The sequence below is a fragment of the Colius striatus genome, chromosome 1, assembly GCF_028858725.1.
Source record: "Colius striatus isolate bColStr4 chromosome 1, bColStr4.1.hap1, whole genome shotgun sequence".
Taxonomy (NCBI): Eukaryota; Metazoa; Chordata; class Aves; order Coliiformes; family Coliidae; genus Colius; species Colius striatus.
Window position 1 is genome coordinate 10,734,496 of NC_084759.1, and position 19,231 is coordinate 10,753,726.

General features: G+C 45.4%; 1 protein-coding gene across 1 annotated transcript in view; it reads left to right on the forward strand.

Annotated features, from left to right (window-relative positions):
* Positions 1 to 196: 196 nt before the first annotated feature.
* The window catches only part of PANX1 (pannexin 1), a 29,093-nt gene continuing 10,058 nt past the window's right edge, over positions 197 to 19,231 (forward strand). The window contains exons 1-2 of the mRNA XM_062020386.1: positions 197 to 446; positions 10,630 to 10,769. Coding sequence (XP_061876370.1) covers positions 266 to 446; positions 10,630 to 10,769 — 321 coding nt within the window. The 5' untranslated portion in view covers positions 197 to 265. The remainder of the gene's footprint in view (positions 447 to 10,629; positions 10,770 to 19,231) is intronic.

Sequence of the window (19,231 nt, forward strand, 5' to 3'; positions counted from 1 at the left end):
AGCGGCCGCGGGCCCGACCCGCAACACCAGGAGCCTCCAGCGCCGGGGCCCCGCGAGGCGGCGGGCACACGCCCGGGCCCCGCTCCGAGCCCTGGCCCGCCCCGGCCCCGCGGCCAGCGCCGGCCCCACGCTCAGCCCCGCGCCGGGCTGCGGGGGCGCTGCGGAGCCGGGCGGGCGGGGCCAGGCCCGGGCCGGGCCGAGGCGGGGCCGGGGCTGGAGCCGGGCCGTGCATGGCCGTGCCGGGCCGAGCCGGGCCGAGCCCGCCATGGCCATCGCGCACATCGCCACCGAGTACGTCTTCTCCGACTTCTTGCTGAAGGAGCCGCCGGAGACGCGCTACAAGGGGCTGCGGCTGGAGCTGGCGCTGGACAAGATCGTCACCTGCATCGCTGTGGGGCTGCCGCTGCTTCTCATCTCCCTCGCCTTCGCTCAGGAAGTCTCCATCGGTAACCGGCCTCCCCGCCGGGCGCCCACCCTCACCCTCCCTGGTCCCCGGTGCTCTCCGCAGCGGACAAAGGGCTTGTCGTGGCGGGGAGCGGCGGAGCGGTGCGGGCTCCGGGGCAGGGCACGCGGGTGTGCGTGTGGGGGGTGTATGTGTGAGCGGGGTTTCCACTCCGGGGGTCGGCGGAGGGAGAGCGGCTTCCCCGCTGAGCATCCCGGCAGCAGGCGCTGCCCCCGCGCCGTGTACCCCGGCAGTGCAGGGCAGCCGGCTGCGCTTTCCCGCTCTGCCCCGTGCCCTCCTCCGTGTGGCGTTCCCTACCCGCACTCCTGAGCAAGAGCCGTGTCAGCAAGGCTGCTGCATGTCCTGCGGTGGGTGTTGATAAGGGAGGAGCGATGGAGCCATGCTGCTCTTTTGTTTGCCGGTGCCGCTGAGCCGGGAGCGACCTGCCGCCCCGCGCCTCGGAAGCTGCCCGTGTGCTGCGGCTCCTGGCGCTTGCGGTATCTTGCAGTAAAATCCCGCATTCATTCAGCAGCTCTCAGGGCTACGTGCCAAGGAAACGAAGTCTCAGACTTCTTCATTTGGCTCAATTGTATATTCAGGCAGGTGACCTGCTCCTGGAAGAGCTCTGCAAAGCCTTTTGAGAGCAGCCCTGAGCTGAGGAGAAGGACTTGGAGGTGTTGGTTGATGAGAAGCTCAACATGACCCAGCAACGTGTATTTACAGTCCAGAAAGTCAACTGTACCCTGGGCTGCATCCAAAGCAGCGTGGGCTGCAGGTCCAGGAAGGGGATTGTTGCCCCCTACTCAGCTCTGCTGAGACCCCACCTGCAGTGCTGCACCCACTTCTGAGGCCTTTTGAGGACATGGATCTGTTGGAGCAAGTCCAGAGGAGTGGCACAGAAATGATCAGAGGGCTGGAGCACCTCTCTTGTCAAGACAGACTGAGAGTTTGGGTTGTTCATCCTGGAGAAGAGAAGGCTTAGAGACCTTAGAGCAACCATTCAGTACTTAAAGGGGCCAACAGAAAGCTGGGAAGGGACTTTTTACATGGACCTGTAGTGATAGGACAAAGGACAATGGCTTTAAACTAAGAGAGTAGATTTAGATTAGCTAGAAGTCCTTCCTTGTGAGGTTGATGATGCACAGGCACAGGTTGCCCAGAGAAGCTATGGATGCCCCGTTATGCGAAGTGTACAAGGCCAGGTTGGATGGAGCTTTGAGCAACCTGGTCTAGTGGCAGGGCACATGACAGAGGAATTGGAGCTAGATGATCTTTAAGGTCTCCTCCAATCCAGACCATGGTTCTCTGATTCACCTGCTCTGCTGCACTTCGGCAACTGTTCTGATTCAGCTTCTGGTATGACTTGGTAGATAAAGCTATGTTTTACAAGACAAGGGCCACATTTCCTAAGTATTTTTCCTCTTTTTTTTTTTTACCACCTCCAAGTTACAGAAGTGCTTGTGCAGCAGCCCAGGAGCCAGCTCTTTTCAGTCTGACATGATGAGGAGACTTAAATCCAAGTGACAAGAACTCGAAAGTTGGAGGCTCACTTTTGTTTTTAATAATTGCTCTGCATTTAACTAGCACTCTGTGAATGAAGAATTCAAAGGAGAATAAGTAATACTGTCCATTTTGAGGCAGAGGTGAGTCACAGGACTTCCACCCTTTCAGACTGATTTACTGCAGGAGCCTGTTTGTTGACATGCAGTGTTGTATCCCTGAGATATATCATCTGTAGATCTGAGTGAAGCAAGCGTTGAGAGAGTGGAAGCTGGAATGGGACTGTGGGTTAGTGGTGAATCTGTGCAAAACCATCATGAATAGCGTTAATCAGATAGAAGATAAGATGTATCAGACTGCTCTATTTACATGTAACTACACACCTATGCAATAAATGTGGTTTTGATCCAAAGCACTGTGGCCTGCAATAACCACATAGAGGAGTCAAGGACGGCCAGCCTGGGAGTGCCAAGACCAGATCCAAGGCCCGTGGCAGCTCCGGTCAATCAGAGACTGGATGGATACAGCAGTGTTTGTGTAATCTAACGTGCTGCTTTTAGTTTTAGATCTGCTACTGATATGTATACAGTTCTTCCTATCAAAGCAATGAAAATCAGGGCTTGCATTTCCATATACTAGCTTGTGTATGAGCCCCTTAGTTCTTCCTTCTACTTCTCCTTTAAAGCCACTGTACCCAGTTTGAAACAGCGCCTCTGTATCAAAGTCTTTTTTTTGACCTCTACGGAAGTGTTTCTTTCATTTTCCTTCCTTGCATAAAGCTCCGACAGGCAGTTGAATTGTAGAGTTTGGTAACATGTGCCTTTCAGATGGATTCTCATCTTTGCTAATCAAACATTTGGGCCTCGGGGCATGCTATATGTAACATAGTTCAGTATTAAATATTCAAATGGAATCTGTGACATAGTGGATCCATAAATCAAGAATTAAAATGCATGGTACACCTTGCCTGTACTTTCTTTTGCTTATAACCCTGAGAACCTGTTAGAAAACATATTGTTTAAACCCAAGCTCTTCTATTTGAAAAACAAACAGCACAGTAAGTATGAGAAATGTGCCAGGTCCCTGACATGAGTGAAGCTACACCACGTGGTTTCCATACAGAAAATGATACTACAGCAGCCACGCTGCTGCTACAGCTGTTGCCTACTTCCCACACAGCCCTTGCGGCTTAGCAGGCTGGCTGCTTACGGGACATCCCAAAGCTGTTTCCAGTAAGGTTTTTCTGGGGACAGAGAGGATGTTGGGGGCTGGATACACCTGGTGCTGTGAGCACTGATGTCCAGCCAGCCATAAAATAGAAAGCAAGGGTTTGTTTTGAATGCTTCCTGATGTAATTGTGCTTTGAAAAAACTCAGGAGTGCTAAATGGAGAGAAAATGGTGAGGTCCATAGGAACAGCAACTCAGAAGTGGTTGTGAAAGCGGTATGTGAGTCACAGCATAGAAATATCTCTGCCTCCAGGTACAAAATGGGAACACCCTTTCCAAAAATGAATGCTCAGCTCCTATTTCTGTTGGGATAATTGCATTCTTCCTACCTAAAATTCTCCTGGCACCTCAAGCCATCACCTTCCCTTCTGCTCTGCTTTCCTGTCTTGTTCCAGTGTGGTAGATAACTGCAGTTTTCCTCCTGTATGTGGTTGCTGTTAGTTGTGCAAAATGATTAGAGTGTTTTTGAAGGCTGTAGAGGTTTTCTAAAGCTGCCAAGTAACTTTTAGTTTTGATAGAAGTTTCAGGAAATAAATGAGATTCCAGTTGAGTATCAGAAGGTTTCTCTGCCAGAGATGTGGAAGACTCGGCTGCTGCATTCAGCCGGGGAGCATTGCTGAAACCTTTGGGATTACTGCCTGCACTGTGTCCTTCAGGGGCAGGAGAATTATTCTGAGTTTATTCTTTGGCTGTATTTTAGAAACCCATGGTCAGCTGGAGGTTTGTGATGATTTTAAGCTGGTTGTAGTAGTGCTGAGCTGTGACTGAGCCATTCTCTGCCAGCCTTAGGAGACTTTACTGCTTGGAATCCTGCACCCATTCTCTCTTTACAGCTAGACCTTGTTTTACACACGTTTACAGAACTGTAACTTTATCCAATTTTATATTGAGAATGTGAAAGGGGAAATGACAGAAGGATTGTGAGGATTGTGTTGTGTATGCTTATATTTCTTATGTTATGGCCTGATCTTATTTCCTTATGTTATTTGGCAGTTCTTAGTGTAAATATACTACAGGTGATCAGGTAGTGTGGTAACAGGAAACATGTAAATATGGTTAAATCACCCATTCCTCTTAGAAATGACAAACCAAAATAAGATAGAGGCACCCTTAGCAATGTGTAAGCCCGAAATTAGTAACATTTTATCTGTGTCATTTTTCCATGACTGTGTTTTTAATAAGAGCCAGGATTAAGATTCCAGTTTTTACACTCTGTATGTGTGTGTATTGTGAGATATGCTTTCTTAATGTGAACAACTTAGCTGGAAACACAAGTATTTATTAGAAGGGCACTGCTTGTAGCAGGATACTGCAGCCCTAAGCAGGTACAGTCACTTGAGCAGAGAGGAAATTGAACTAAAGTGCTTAATTTTGACAGAGGTTTGTCTCTTTGAAAAAAATATCAGTGAGTAGCTTGGGTTGTGGCCAGAGGAAAAGCAGGTGTGTGACCTGCCCACTTGACATCAAATATTTACTGCTTTTCCCATGGGAAGGCAATTGGGAATTGCTCCTAAGTGCTTGTGACCAAACGGTGTCATTTCACCTTCTGAGTGCAGCAGCTTTCAGGCATGGCTGTACAGCAGGCAGGGTGTGCTGGCCGTATTCCCTGGGGCTTGGCGTGGGAGGTGATGGCTGGAAAGGGAGGTGAGGAGGGAGGGAGAGAGCTGGAGAGGGGAGAAGAGAGTCTTGTGGTGGCTTCCTTACTCTATGTTTAGTTTATGTGTTGGTTGTGCATAGTTCATCCATAGCTGGTGTGAATGAATCTTCTTGTTTAACATCTATTTATTTTATAACATATACCTTGTATACCTTGCCAGGACACAGAAACCATCACATGTTGAGTAAAGACACCTAAGAAAGTTGAATGTAATCAGCATGAAGTACTGCTGGTATCAGCATGGACAGTACTACTAACGTGTCAGTTGTGGCAGGATGCTGGGTTGAGAAACACCTGGCCATGGACCAACCCACAACATCTGCATGGATCTGTTAGAGTGAAGATTTGCTGCACTAAAAAAGTCTTATTTCACTCTGATGCTGTCTCATGCATCTTATCATGCTGGAGGGTGCTAAAAGGTGGAAAAGTGGAGCCTTGCCCTATACTCTACACACCATGGGATGAATGTCCTCATTGACTGCTTTGGGTTCTCCCAGTAGTGACAATCCTTCCTTGCCTCACTCAATTTGCACCCAGTGTCTTGGAAGGTTTTTCTTCCCCAATCTGTTGGTTTGAGTTCCCATCCCTGCAGTGCACTGCCTATGGGATTTGAGGTGCTTTGGCAAAGAGAAAACACGGGGTGAAGGATATTAGGGGGGAACTCTGGGTACTACATCCCAGCAGCTTCTGTGAGCACCATGGGGGTAGAAGTGCCCATCTGCAGCATCCTCATTGCATGTGCAGCTGAGCTGGTATCTCTCTGTACAGGTTAACCATGTTTCTCAAACAATCATGAGAAACAAATATAGGGAAAGGGGAAAAAAAAGTGAGACTAAATCACAACAAATATACAAGAAAAATAGTCTTGAGTCTTGAATTAGGCTCCTCTTCTCTCCTACACTGTTGATGGTCCTCCCTGCTGACACCCGTCTCCCTTCACATTCACAAGTTGCTGGGGAGGCTTTCAGGAAATAATCCTATCTTGTGACTTCTGTAAGAGCTGGGGGCTAAAGTTAAGTTGGATGTAATTAGGCCAAAGACTGTTACTACGGCAGCTGCTCTCTGAGAGCTTGAAAAACATCTCCAAGTGCTGCTGAAGCAGGCTGTATGCTAATAGTTGGTGTTTGCACATCTTGCGTTTAGTTCTGCAGGGTGCTCTGAAACCTGAGGCATTAATGACGAGACTGAGTCAATGAGTGTGTGAGAGCATCATTCTGGAGCAGCCAGACAAGCTGCAAACTCCAAAGCAGACCCCAGAGAACAACAGCATGTGCTGTGCTGCACTTTGATTTGGATTAGGTGATCTTTTGAAGTCCCTTCCAACCCTTAAGATTCTGTGATATAAAGAATGCTCAGTAAAGAGCAGAAGGTACCAGCAACTGGAACATGCCTTCCTGGGAGCAAGGACAAACCTGTAAACACATTTACTTTAGTGTCAAATCCAAATTACCTTTGGGTGAACATCTTCAGCTGTTGGTAAGGAGATTTTTTTCTGTTTCACTTCTACAGAGCCAGGTTTACATTTCCCATGGAAATGATGGTGAGCTGCTTTTGGTGCCAGAATTAGTTTAAAAAGCATCGTGGCCCTCTGGTGCTGCCCAAGATTTGGGATACCACCAGTGTTGGCAGTGGAGCCCAAGGGTCATTGCCACTGTTTTGAGATGTTTCTCATTCAGATGAAGGGAAACTTTTTGTTGGTTTGTTTTCCTTAAATCTTACCAGTGGGAATTTCATTCACAAACTTTTCCCCATGGATCAAAAAGCCTATTGCTCTGACGTCACTGCTTGATAAACACCTAGGTCTTTTCAGATTGCATGATTTTGAAGGTTCTCTGAGGGACAACTGGCAACCCTGTGGAGAGGGAAAGATACTTGCTGGCTCTTCTGACCCACTCCTCTTAAAACATCGCATCACAAAAGCTTTATGTTCTGCTATTACTTCATTGCCAAAGTAAACCTCAGGGAACAGGTTCTTTTCTCCAGTGCACCCATTTGTGTCTTTTCATACTTTCTTTTTGAACATAGTGTCTATTCTGTTTCACCCAACCTAGCACTTCATGAGAGGCATCTATAAATCTAATGAAATGATTCCTTCTGGTCCCCTCTTAATGCAATTGCTTTTTCTTTGGCATTCCTTGGAACATCTTTTTTCATATTTTGAAACCTCTTCTAATGTTGGGGTGGAGGATGTGCATTGAGTGGTGACTGGCAGTCTGTACATTGTGCATGAGTGCCTTGATTTTCTTGTTTGACAGTTTTCTTTCTTTTTTTTTTCCTTCCCAGTGATTGCAGTGTATTAGAAACCAAATAATTACTTACTGAAGGTTTAATCCTACAACTACTCAATCCCGGTTCAGGAAAAATAGTTCAGCATATGATTAACATTGATTCTTGGAAGTACTTTCTGTTAGTTCTAGTTTTTTAATTAGATGTTTAAGTTAGGAGTGTTGAGCCACTGGGTAGGAAACCAGTCTAGCTTGCTGTGTTTATTGTCTCTCTGGTAATGGATGCATCCAGAGGATGCTGAGGCCTCTGCGTGTCCTGCCTTGCACTCCAGCAAAGTGGCTGGATTCCAAACAAGAACTCTCTCCTTCAGATCTGAGATTTTCCTTGGGATTCTGGGAGTTTCTTTTTGTAGGTATATTTCTCTTTTTTTTTTTTCAAAAGCATCTGCAGGAGCAGGAAGGTGGGAACTGCAGGAGTGACTTGTATCTTACCAAAATTTCCACTTCCATTGGAACAAAGGAGCTTGCCCACTGCCTGTGAGTCAGAGAAGTCCCAGCTGGAATTGGGGCATCTTCTTTTAGACATCTAATGACAAATCCTTCCCAAATGAGCTTGCAAGACTTAGGCAAAGTGAATGAAAAGGGCACAGGATCTCCACCTGTAAGCACCACATGCTGGTTTTTACAGTGCTGTATAGGAGCTGCAGAGGAGCCAACTGCAGAAGGACAGGATTCTCCTGGTACAGGCAGAGAGGAGGTGGCTGGGAACTTGGCAGAGCACAGGTGAAGAGATGCTGCAGCTGGATGGGGTGCCAGCCCTGCTGCTGGCTGGCTGCAGTGACTCAGACTCAGACCCAGCCCTGGGATGCGTGCCTGCAAGTCATTCCTGCTGTCAGCAACCAACTCAACATTTGATAATCTTAGGGTGCTTGTAAAAGTGAGTTTTTAGCCTACGTGGCTGAACACTTGTTGCTGCCTTAAGCTTCTGCAGCTCTTTCGGGTGGTCTCTCTAGGGCAACCATAGTAAGTACCTTTTTTATCACCAATTGTTTGTGAAAGTGTAAGTCAAAGCTCTCTTCCAAGCTGATTCAGTACTGTGGAATGATTAAAAGAAAAGTTTATTGCCAATTGTAATGACAACTTGGCCAAGGTCTGTTGTGGCAGCTTCTTAACAAATGCAGTCATTTATTATTCCTCATCCTTCTTGGTGTGTATTTTATCTCCCTGTTGTTGTTAAGGGCTTGGCTGCTGCTCTTTGGAGGGGAGAAGGAAGGAAAAGAAGATGGAATATTGTGACCATTTTCAGATGCATTTAGTAATCCGTGTTCTATGTAGATTATGCACAAATACAATCTCTCCATTTAAGCCTGAACATTACCATGAGATGTGAAAAGCTGTAATGTACATTAATGAGTACTTACAACCAAGGCTACAATAAGTTAGTTAAAACACAGTGCAGTAACTGGAATGTCCCCAGCTTCAGCTGTCTGGTTGGCTTCTTGCCAAAGGTTTCCAATGTCGCTGCTGAATCTCTAGGGAAGAGAAGAGCCTGGCTCACTGCTCTGCTGCACCACTGGCATTGCTGGAGCTATTCTGGTATGAAGATGTGAACATAACTCTTTGGAGAAGGAGGCTGTCTGTCTTTTTCTTCACCAATTTAAGCAGTGTTTTGCCAGTCAGTAATGAGAATGAACTCATGGAATGTGTTTTTTGTTGCAAATACACAGGCATGAATGGGATAAAGCATCTTTCTGAACACTCCTATTGCTCACCCTTTGAAAGAGTCACTTATTTTCTGCTTCACACGGGGCATAGCCAGCAGCAGGAGGTCCATTAAGTGATGAGAGCAGAGCATAAATGGTCCCTACCCAGTGGAGAACAGACATGCTAATTGCCTGCTTTTTAATTTCTTTTCCTGCAGTGTATCATTCCGGAGCTTCCACAGCTAATGGAGATTCTCTGGAGAGCAGAAACTCCTGAGGCTTTGGGACAGTGCAAGTGTTCATCAAGTGCCAACTTTGCTAAATCACATGAGCTCTGCTCTGATAAACAGTAATTTGTTTTCCATAAGGGAGGCTTGTAACAGGTCAAACTGTGTCCTTACGATACTACAGCCTTAGAAATAATTATATTAGTGACTCATAAGGAAAGGCTTTTATTCATGGTGCTCCTTGACTATGCTTTGTGAAAAGGCTGCACAAGTTACAGGGCAAATGTGATTGGCTCCTGTTACAAAAGAAGTTCTTATTCTCTAAAAGCTAAACCAGCAAAAAGGCAGGAGTGACTCAGTCTTACAGAATACTCTTTTCCTGCAAAGCACATAGAGATGCCATTAGCACTAATTTTGATGAGTATATTAAGGAAAAAAAAGTAACAACATTGCCCTCCTCTTGCTCTTTTGCTGTTGGTGCTGTGTTGGAGGAAGTGTTTGAGGTTGCTCTTGGAAAGGGGGTGTTCATGAAAGAGCCATCTCCACTTTGTGTAACTATTTGTTGAACAGCTGTCCTGTTCAATGTTTAGGAGAGCCTGCTGGAAATGTGAGTTATTTTGTTTTCACTACCAAAGCTTCAGGAAGAAATTCCAAACCTCTCATCCCGATTTACTAGCCCTCATCCAATGAGCCACTGATACTCCACGTCCAGTAACCACTTTTCCTCATTCAAGTTTGCTGCAGTAAGACTCAACTGGTGCCTGTAGCTGGTCAGAGCAGAGTTTGTCCCTAAGGCTGAGGCTAGCTAAATAGCTACCCTTGCTCTTGGTTAATGCCATGATCTTAATTTGAAGCTCCTGAGCAGCTGGAGAGGTGCTGGGAGCGAGTAGGGGTGACGGTGTTACTCCTGATTCTGGGCTCAGCACATCATTGTGCTGGTGAGTAGGAGTGTGGCACCCTTTGGAGGTGACTGAGGGCCATGATTATTCTGCCAGTAGCTCCCTGAGGAAATCCTTGTTTTCACATGTGTAACATGAACTCCTCAAAACTCGGGTGCAGTCTCAGAGAAAGAAAAGTTATGGTAGGACTCTGGGCCAATCTTCCCCTTGTTGCATCACTACAAGGGCTGCTGGGCTCTGGGAATGGTGTCTGAGGTCTTGTTTCAGTAAATGTGGAAGCACAGCGGTGGGATAGTGTGTGAAGGCACGTGATGGTGTGTAATAGCACCTGATGGCACACGTTGGTATGTGATGGCAGCTGTTTCCTCAGGAAACCAGCCTTATCTGATCACTTTTGTATCTACTAGTTCGCCACTTGGCCAACTGGAGTCAAGTGCCAGCAAGAGAGACAGGTCTTGGAAGTCATGTGCTCCCAGAACTTCAGAAAATAGGCCTAAAAGGCAGATGCTACTAATACAGTGTCTCAACCCTTAGGAGACATCAGAGAGTCCCTGCAGGAGTATAACCCTTTGAGTGTGGTGGCAATTCAGTACCTCTCCTCCCTGCAGAGCCGTTGTGTTTTGTTTGGTTGTTTATTCGTAGCTTTGGGTTCCAAGAAATCCCGAGTATGAGCTTTTCTTCCTAAACTAGATTTCTTTTGGTTTTTGCTATCTCCAGGGACATAATAACTTTTCCTTTGTTTTCCCAGGTGCTCAGATAAGCTGTTTTGCACCCAGCTCCTTCTCTTGGCGACAAGCTGCTTACGTGGACTCCTACTGCTGGGCAGCTGTGCAGCAGAAGCAACCATCCCTGAACAACTTAGAAAACATTCCCCTGTGGCTTCATAAAGTACGTACAGATCTCCTCCTGGAGAAATTGTCCTCATTTAGAAGCCTGCCTTTGTCTTGCTTTTCTTACTCCACTGCACTAGTCCTTGGCTCTGACTTAACTCTCTATTTTTAGAGAGAGTTTTCTTTTCCTTACTTCCAAAGAGGGTAGTACTAGAGAAGATATTTTCTGCTTTTAAATAAAGGGTCTGTCATGCTATAATAACAAATAGCACCAGTTATCCGACACAAGAGTAGTGTTAATGTTGCTATGTTGCCCTGGAGCTGAGTGCCTCATCTGGCTTTAGCTAGGAACTATTTTAAAACTGGGATACAAGATGCAACAACTGCCTTTATGCTTGTATCAAAAGCATACCTTAGGAAAGCAAGGTAGTAAAAGCATTTTGTATTTTTGCTGTATTACACTTGGCCAGTTTGGCACAGAGGGAAACTCATGGTAGACATGTTTTGGGAGAGGTGAAATTCATCACTGGTACCATTAGGTTTAACCCTGTCTTCAGTGTGTTCTTCTGAACTTCCACAGGCTGTTCTCTTGCAAACCATGAGCTGCCTTTCACTGCTCTGGGTTAAGCATCATCACACTGAATACCCAGTAAGACACTTTATTATATGGATAAAAGGTGCAGTAGGTACTAAGATAGATGAGCTGGCTCAAAGCAGTTAGCCAGGCTTTGGCAGGAGTTACAAACTCTGAGCAAATGCCATGCCAATACCTAGAGCTGACTCAAGAGGCAGTGTCTCCCTGCTTGGGCATTGCTGATGCCAAATTAAGAAATGTTGTTGGAGCTCTGCAAATTTGCTGCCTTCCCTAGCCCTTTTATTACTTGCCTCAGTAAATAATGCCCCTGGCACCTGGGAGTGGAAGAGAACTTGGTGTTAGAGGCAGCTCAGCTCTGGGATGTGCAGCACCTGAATTGCTGGTGTATCCTGTACCCCAGCTTTTACTATCCAGTCAGCTGATGGTATCTCCTCTGAAGGACTATTCAGGGCTGTGTCTGATGCATTTGCTGACTCAAATCACTACCTGCAAGGACTTACTACTGCTCTCTCCAGTTAGCTCTTCTCAGAACCTTGACCCAACAGTCTTGTTTTTTCATAAATATTAAAGCCAGACTCGTTGGTTTCTAGGCTGAACTCTTCCTTGCTCAGTTGGGGCTCCACTTCAGCCAGACCTCCTGCAGAGGCCAGTTGAAGCTGCTGGAATATCTCACAATGCAGGTGGCTTGTGTGTGTGGAAATTCCATCTGCAAACCTGCATGCATTGGTTGCTCCCCCATCCTCTTGAGGGAATGAGTGCTTGTTACCCAGTTTCTTTATGCTAAAATTTATGCCACGGTCACCTGCTGATGACTGGTTTTTGCAGCCATGACTAAGCTTAAGTAGTCATACTTTTATGATGCAATCCATGTTAATTTGCTGACTAGTGCTGTCTCAGGGACTGATGCAGGGCTCTTCACAGAGCTCCTCTGTGATATCTTAATGATATGTGACATTTCCTGGTAAATACCCTGCAGACTGGTTGCAAGAAGTAGGTCTGAACAGCTGAGTCATGTAGCAGAGGCTAGATGCCTCATATTAACCTCCTAAATCCATGTTTAGCCACCTACTCTTCTGAGCCAGGCATTTGGAGGCTAGTATTAATTCATACCCTTCTGCTGGTTGTTCATCAACTTCCAAGTTTCCAGGGAAGAGCAGCGTTACACACAGAATCACAGAATGGTAGACATTGGAAGGGGCCTCTAGAGATCATCCAGTCCAGCCCCCTGCTAAAACAGGTCCACCTAGGTCGGGTCACCCAGGAACGTGTCCAGGTGGGTTACAGCTGTTAACACTGACTTTTGGTTCCCTCTCTGAAATCTGGAGGTATTTGGCTGTTTGCACCCAGGGCCAGCAGCTGCATTGCTGTATGTCTTGCCATGAGGGTTGATTACCTCTGCAGGAAAACAGGGCTTGGGTTGTCTCCCTAATCTTGCACTGCGGGGTATGGACAAGCTCATTGCTCTGCAGATTTTGGCTAGATAAACTCTTACAAAATGATCAGAACAGAGCTGTTGTGGGAGCACAGTGGCATTAATGAGAAAAGGGAACCTTTCTAAGCTAAAGTGAGAGGAGACCTGACTCACTCAACATCCTGATAGAAATGGGTGGATTTGCTTATGGCACACTCTCTGTGCTTTGTCAGAAGTGCTGTCATAGAATCATAGAATGGTAGGGGTTGGAAGGGACCTTTAGAGATCATCTAATCCAACCCCCCTGCAGAAGTCAAAGGTTTGTGTCCTAGAGCAGTGCTCAGCATAGTACAGAAAGGAAGCAGGACTGTGTAGCTCTTTGATGGAGAAAGTAACTTGCAAAACTGAAACCTTCCCATTTCCTTCCTATTTCAGAGTACAGGTTTGATATGGGATTTTTGTTTTTTTGATCAGTAAAGGGTATGTTTCAATTTTGAGCAACCCCTGAGGCTTGGGCACCTGTTTGAAAGTTGTTCTGTAAGTGGAGAGGAGGAGCATGCTGCCAATTTCTAGGTCCCCTGATTCTCTAGTGATCTTTGCACTGCTAGAGGGTGCCCAGGGCCTTGGAGAACAGGAGTTCTGAAATTACCAGTGACCTTGCAATAACTTCATGCTGGATTACCCTTAACAGAAAGCAGATTGAGTTGTGTACTCAAATGCACAATTCAAGAAACAAAATCTCTACAAATGGAAAAATGGAAAGAAGAGACTCTGGTATGTCATGCCTGTATTCTTATTTTAGTGCCAAGATTTCTTCCTCTTTGTCAGTGGAAAAGCTGAAAAGATGATTACATAATTGAGTCCTCTGACAAGACTCATCTTCAGGATTGTCATTTGGATTGTCAGTTTTCACTCTCCTGTTGTCTCTCTCTGCTTCTGTGATTTTACAATTCAGGGTTAATTCACTCAAGAGATTTTGTGTTATATCTGAAGTGTCAGAACAGAGATATTGGTTTCTAAAGATGAATGGGAAAGAGAGACAGTCAGTGGTGATGTGGGATGGAAAAGTGATGTATCTGCTCACTCTGTGCAGATAGTTTGCTTTTTGTTTCTAAAAATGAGTGCAGCTGACAACTTATTGTGATAAAACTCGGCTTGAGCCTTAATTGGAATAGTAAGAGGCTTTTGGTCATAGTGAGTGGGCAGTTCTTGCAATCTAGTGAAGAAGGAGACTACACTGAAAACCTTTCTTAATCCATAGTGCACAGAGAATTTATAAAACATGCAGGGGAACAGTGAGCATCATCTTACTGGTTTGTGGTAGTCATCAGATAGCAACCAAGCAAATTGAAGAGCGGTTGGACATTGATTGATGACCTCTCTCTAGCCTTGAGATCTGGATTGGTAGGATGGAGGTGCCTATAAGCAAGAGACTCCTAATGATTTTTTTAAATTACTGTATTTTCTAGTCTATTATTAGTTGAGGAGAATCAAGGAGGAAGATAAAGGTAAGTAAAATAGAGGTAAAGGGAGTAGATGGTTCTTCAGAAGAATGGGATTCATACCAGTGTTAAATACAGGCAAAGAGTTCATCTTACTGACAGCAGGAAGAAGAGATCTTCACACATGGCACAGCCAGGGGAGGTCAGTCATCTGGTCAGATGTCTGTAAAAGTGAGTGCTGCAGGATCTGCTCAAAGCATTGCATATGAAGAGTGGGTCTGAAGTCTTTGTAGGTATGAAGTGAAACTTGTTGAAAACACTCCTTTTCTAATACAAGTAAGATTCACCATAGGCTTTTGGTTTGTTCTTTGAATTGCTTGTCAGCAAATACACCAAAAACCCCCTGAGGTTCTTCCTTATGTTGTTGCCATGATTGTGATTATGATTGTTGCCTGGTTCTCATTACTCACTGTTTGTATATCTTCTTAGTTGTCTGGGGATTCCTCATATTTCACCTATAAAACCCCACCAAAAGGGATTAAGGGTCAAGGAAACGTGAATGAAAATGCATTTCTTGACCATTCTTTGAGAGTGTAGTGTTGGAGCTACTTCAGTCTCAGTAGTCCTACTAATTGAAACTGGAGAGAAACAGTTTTTAAGCTGCATCAAAATGAGAAGTAAGTAACAGGTGAGGTACAAAAGGTCATGTATAGTTTGAGTTTCACTTTCAAGTTTGCAGGCAGGATAGGATCTCAGTCAGAACTGTGAGTCATTTAGAGCTCATGTTTCTGCCCCGAACACCAATGAAACATCTTCTATCAACTCAAGCAGGAATAGAGTCATTTCCAGAGGGAGCTTAGTACCTTTGCTTCTGGAGATGTTGTCATTACTGCCATTAGCCTGTTGGGGGGTTGGAGCCTTTGCTTAGGCTCTTCTGGTGGCAAATAGAAATTTGGAACTGAAAAAGTATGCACTTCACTGTGACCTTGTGTTTTAATGAGAAATATTTTCATCTCAATTGAGTGATGACACTTCAGTGCTTCTTTCTTTGTTGAGTTTTGTGTGCCAATGAATTTTCTCAAGGTTGTGATTCAGACCTGTGGAGCTTAACAACTTTGTGCTATTGTACTTAAAGTTACTGTCTGACTGCTTTTAGCTATGGTAGAAGTCAGAATGCTTGCAGTCACTTTAATAGTGTTTGCCCAAAGGAAATAAGAGCTGAAGATGCAGTAAAATTAGACAACTGTTTGTTTCCAAGTGCCACTAAAGTTGTTCTTCTGCCAGCCATCGTTATCCGGACCTTGACAAGCTTTCTGTAGATTAGGTCTTTGGAAATGCCTTTTGTGTCCATATTTTCTCTGAATGATAAAAGCATATTTGAGCTTATGAAGGTGTTTTTAAAATGCCTTCTTAACTCACTTGCTGTGGATTTACCGTGCCTTAGCATAGTTGAAGCTGGGGATGTTATATAGTAGACTTTGATGGTTTAGTCTGATTTTTGCTTTCACCTTCAGGACAGTGTGATGCTGATCATAGAGTCATAGAATCAGTGAATTGTTTTGGCTGGAAGAGACCTTTAAGACCATCAAGTCCAGCCTTTGTCCCAGCCCTATCAACCACTAGACCATTTCCCTAAGTGCAACATCCACCCATCTCTTAAACACTTCCAGGAACGATGACTCGGCACCTCCCTGGGCAGCCCCTTCCCATGCCTGACAACCGTTTCAGGAAAGAAATTCCTCCTCATATCTGGCCTGAACCTCCCCTGGTGCAACTTGAGGCCGTTTCCTCTTGTTCTATTGTTTGTTACTAGGGAAAACAGACCAACCTCCATCTTGCTACAACTTCCTTACAGGTAGTTGTAGAGAGATAAGTTCTCCCCTGAGCCTTCTCTTCTCCAGGTTAAACAGCCCCAGATTCCTCAGCTGTTCCTCATATGAGACATGCTCCAAATCCTTTCCTAGCTTGATAGCCCACCTCTGTATCCTCTCCAGCACCTCCTCTTCTAGAGAGGAGCCCAAAACTGGACACCGTATTCCAGGTGTGGCCTCACCAAGGCTGAGTACAGGGGAATGATCACCTCCCTGCTCCTGCTGACAACAGCTTAAAAGATAGTTTCACCATCCCAGTGTCTTATGTGCTTATGCAAACAGATTGCTCAAGCACTTCTTCTATACACATGCATACATTCTGGTTGAACAGTTAGCTGATGTCTAACAAGTTAATGTCAATGAACTGATGTCTTCGAAGCTTCTTTACCTGATCTCCCGTTAAAAGGTGAAAAAAATCATGTCATGAGAAAATTAGGAATTTACTTTAGCATTTGTAGTGCTAGCACTATATGTGCATTTATTAGTGAGAGGCTATGGTGTGCATCAGGAACTGAAATGTAGTGAAGGTGGTTCCTGTCATTCTGAGTATTTATCTGAATGTAGAAGTTCACAAATTCTGGAAGGACAGAGCTGTTTTGGAAAATATGCATTAGTTTTGTGTAGAAAATCTTCATGAGAGGAGCAGATGCAGGCGCTTGAACAAACAGTCGTGACTTGGGAAGGGTGCAGTGTGTTAAACAGAGATAGATTTGTTGAGTTTGGACTGTGTGTGTGCAGGATAACTTTCTTCTCCATTCGTAGTAGCTAGTATCGATTGAAAATTACTCAACCTGTTTATCATCAATGATGTAAGAAAACAGGACACTGAAGTGTGAGCATTTTGGTGTGCATAAATTCTTTGCTTTGATGATGCTTTTGCAAGTGTAGAACACAAGCCTGGGATCAAGGTATTGTGCTGAGATGGAGGATCAGGGCCCTGCATCCTAATGCTACTGGACATCCCATTTCCTAAGCTCTCGCTGTCCAGAAAGACCATGCTTTCTGAACTGCAGGGCTTGGTGGTGTTGTGCCACAGGCTGCCAACCAGCTGATGTCAGATCTGGCCCTAGTTTTGTCATTGACTGCCCTGTGGGATGTGTTACTCTCTGAACACAGCCATGAGATAGAGAGGCACCAACACTGCACTCCTGTTTCAGTTACTTGCTGCAGAGCAGTGATGTTAGAGCACACACACCTTTAGCCTGGAGGGAGGAATCCTCCTCTGCACAGATTTCTGCTCAGACACGGTTTCAGTTTTGGTATCTCATCAGTACCGGTTAACATGGGCTTTGGCAGTTTCTGGTGTTGAGTTATAAGCTGTATTCTGCTCAGGTATGAGGCACTGTTGTATTCAGGAGGAGTACTAGTATAGCCTGTAATGTATACAGAGCACAAAGGTTTGTCAAGTGGAATAAACTGCAGCAACATTGAGCAAAGGGCAATTGACCTCTTGGCTTCCTAGTGCTCTGCTTCCTCAGGAGCTTGCTGCGGCACCCAGACCAAGGGCCAAGTGAGGCAGGGGAACCTGCTTCCATCATCTTTAGCTTTCAGGAGCTCAGCAGTACTTAGCAGAAAACATAATAGGGGACTGTAGTGTGAATCCCTGGTGCACGTGCTACTAGATTTTCATGCTGAATATTAATCACACAGTACCTCTGCCTAGTGCTTTCTAGAAAGTTGGATTGGCCTAGCTGAAGCTCTGCTGCTTTGTTTCTGAGTGCCAAACTTGATGAGCTTTTGCCTGTCCTCTTTGTCTTTGCAGCTAGGTGGAAATCAGGGCATCCAGGTTGAAACACAGTGTTGTAGCCCTGAACGCACTTTCATCTCTGAAGTTCTGAAAGCAGCATTTTGAACCATAGGATATTGTTTCTATTCTGATCAGCTTTCAGAGGACCTTTCTTCAGTTATGCATTCTCATACCATCTTACATCCAGCATGGTGAACTTGCCATTGAAGGGGAACTTGATAACTAAAGGAAAAACTGCATTTTACTTTTAGGCCAGTATCTTCCTCTGGCATATCTTTGACTATACAGATCTTCAGGTCGGTGGCACATCCTATTTAGCTTCACTACTACAAACTATCTAAGACTGAAGTAGCATTTCCTCCTTGTGTATTCGATGCCTTGGAAGTAAACACGTAACCCATAACAGATGGGTGTATGGCACAGGCTCATCTGTGCACAAATCCCATGGAGTTCTCTTCTTAAAATGGGAAGCCATTATGTGTGACTGTAAAAATGTGGTCAGATGAGCTGGACAGTCCCAACTGTGGCTTTCAGACCTAGGACTCGTGCCAGATGACTTTGCATTTTCACTTCTGCCTGTTGGTTCAAGGCCTTTAATTTTAACGATTCAAAACAATTTGCTCGTTCTCTAAGCCTACTGTTAGCAAATAGAATGAGTGTATCATTTTTTAAAAAGCCAGAATCCGAGAGGGATGGAGTCGTGCATCAAGTGCTATGGAAGGGCTGACAAATAATACAGGCTTTTGTTTCCAAACAAAAAGAGATGGACTCGTGGTCATGCTGCTGCTCTGGTTTTGAGACCATTTAGAATAGTGCTGCATAATGTTTTCTCATGCTGCCATAATCGTAGAATCACAGAATGGTAGGGGTTGGATCTTTAGAGATCATCTGGTCCAACCCCCGTGCAGAAGCAGGTTCACCTAGATCAGGTCGCATAGGAACATGTCCAGGAGGGTTTTGGACCTGCAGAGAAAGGAGACTCCATAACCCCTCTGGGCAGCCTGTGCCAGGGCTCCCTCACCTCAACGGTAAAACAGGTTTTTTCTTATGTTCAAATGGAACTTTTTGTGTTCCAGCTTCCTCCCATTACCCCTTGTCCTGTTGTTAGCTACTATAGAAAAAAGGATGTCTCAACCTCCTGACACCCACCCTTTAGATATTTGTAAATGTTAATGAGATCCCCCCTCAGTCTCCTCCAGACTAAACAGCCCCAGTTCCCACAGCCTTTCCTCATAAGGAAGATGCTCCAGTCCCCTGATCATCTTGGTGCCCCTGTGCTGGACTCCCTCCAGAAGTTCTCTGTCCCTCTTGAGCTGAGAAGCCCAGAAGTGGACACAGGACTCCAGATGAGGCCTCAGCAGGGCAGAGCAGAGGGGGAACAGAACCTCCCTTGACCTGCTGGCCACACTCTTCTTGATGCATCCAAGAATCTTTGATAAGCTGCAGCTTTGGGA